We start from the raw sequence: 1,671 nt of genomic DNA, 5'->3' as shown, positions 1-1,671 counted from the left end.
TGACACTGCCAGTGCATGTGATTGTCAATTTTTTTTTTGTCATCTATATTAATATTTCGGCACGCCCCTTTCTTTGTTCCACCATCAGTGTTACTGCATGAAATGAAACAAGATTTGGCACATATACTAATGATATTATTGTCTTCCTTAAGAGGCCCCTCAAAATTCGTTTTGATGCATTTTCACAAACTCCAACGGATTCCATTCAAATTCGGTACGATTATGGCTTTTGGTCCAACTTAGGTCATTGGCTATAAATTTTTTCCCATAACACTTCCAATATTCGAAAAAATCGGTAAATCGATATCTCTTATGGGATTTTTCCATTCAAATCCACTCAAGTTTAAGGCCCACGGGGGACGCAAATTTCCACTTTGCCCCGGGCGCTGTTTACCTCCGCTACGCCAAGCTGTTAGGGTTAGCTACACTAACGCTAACCCAAACCGCTAACCCTAACCCTAACTGCAACGCTAACCATAACCCTAACCGCTAACCCCTAACCGCTAACCGCTAACAGCTCGTCAGGAAATTTGCAAGAAAGCCTGGGCAACGCCAGGCTTTATTGCTAGCCCGAGCAACGCCGGGCATTACTACTAGTAATTAAATAAATGAGAACAAATACAGCATAATTTTGGTAATATCAGGTTAATGTATGTATTCTTTTCTTCTTAGACTGTGAAGTGCCTTCTCATCCATCCAAATCCGGAATCTGCACTGAACGAAGAGGCCGGGCGCCTTCTCCTCGAAGCATATGAAGATTATGCGCAGCATGCCCGTTTAATCACAGAGATCCATGCCATGCCTGCTGGCCCCAATGGTCTTTCAAAACTGGATCAACAAGCTGCCACTGCTGATGGCCCCTCAGCTAAGAAACATGCTGGTGACAAGGACAAAAAGCAAATGGGCAAAAAGAAGGTGGACAAAAAGCGTGCACTGAAAAGGCTTTAGGTGTAATGTAATTTCTGTTTGTAAAAATAATTTTGGTTTTACTTGTTCTCCTTTGTTCGTTTGTCTGTCCATCTTTCTTTTCAGTCTTACATTTACCTGTTTGTTCTTTGCTGCAGATAAATGTTTTTTTGTTTTTTTTTAAATAACCTGGCTTGCTTCTTCTGACTTTGGATTTCAATTGAATTACCACACCTGTTGGATACCAGAGTTTTTAACCACTGAACCTGGAACAATTGGATATTTATGTTTATTTGACTGGAAAAAAATTATTTTATCCACTGTGTGTGTGTTCAGTCGCTTATCTTTCTGTCCAGTTTAGTTCAACTTTTAAAATACTATTTTCAATAAACCAACAGCTGCATGTGTATCAAGATGGTCTGGTGTTGCTTGATTTTGTTTACAATCTAATAAATTTTATGTAATTAAACTTTTTGAAATTGACTGACTTCCTTTGGCAATTGATCATGTAATGCTAAATCCAAATGGTTTGTTGCTTGATTCATTTCCTTTTTTTTTAATTTGCAATAAAAGTTTACCGAAGTGGAATGGTGTTTGGATTTTGAATTTGTTTTGTAAGCTCACCTTTGGATTGATCTGGTATGCATTCTCAAGCATATTCACAAAACAAGATTTCCATGCTGACTGTTTCAGCCCAATAGCCACAATGCAGCAGGTCATTACCAAAGTGCCTGGTGTTGGCTTAATGGTTAGGGTGGTCGGCTT

General features: G+C 39.1%; 1 protein-coding gene across 1 annotated transcript; it reads left to right on the top strand.

Moving 5' to 3' along the window:
- Positions 1–672: 672 nt before the first annotated feature.
- LOC147006831 (ubiquitin-conjugating enzyme E2 S-like) lies at positions 673–948 on the top strand (the record flags this gene model as incomplete). The annotated part of the gene is made up of 1 exon (XM_085867775.1): positions 673–948. A coding segment is annotated over one exon (276 nt), but the record flags the coding sequence as incomplete, so codon positions are not given.
- Positions 949–1,671: the final 723 nt, after the last annotated feature.

The sequence above is a fragment of the Eptatretus burgeri genome, unplaced genomic scaffold (assembly GCF_056783735.1).
Source record: "Eptatretus burgeri isolate ZD-2024b unplaced genomic scaffold, Ebu_testis_v1 Ebu_testis_scaffold_2254, whole genome shotgun sequence".
NCBI classification, from domain to species: domain Eukaryota; kingdom Metazoa; phylum Chordata; class Myxini; order Myxiniformes; family Myxinidae; genus Eptatretus; species Eptatretus burgeri.
Note: the sequence above shows the minus strand (reverse complement) of the source record. Positions and strands in the feature narration are given on the sequence as shown.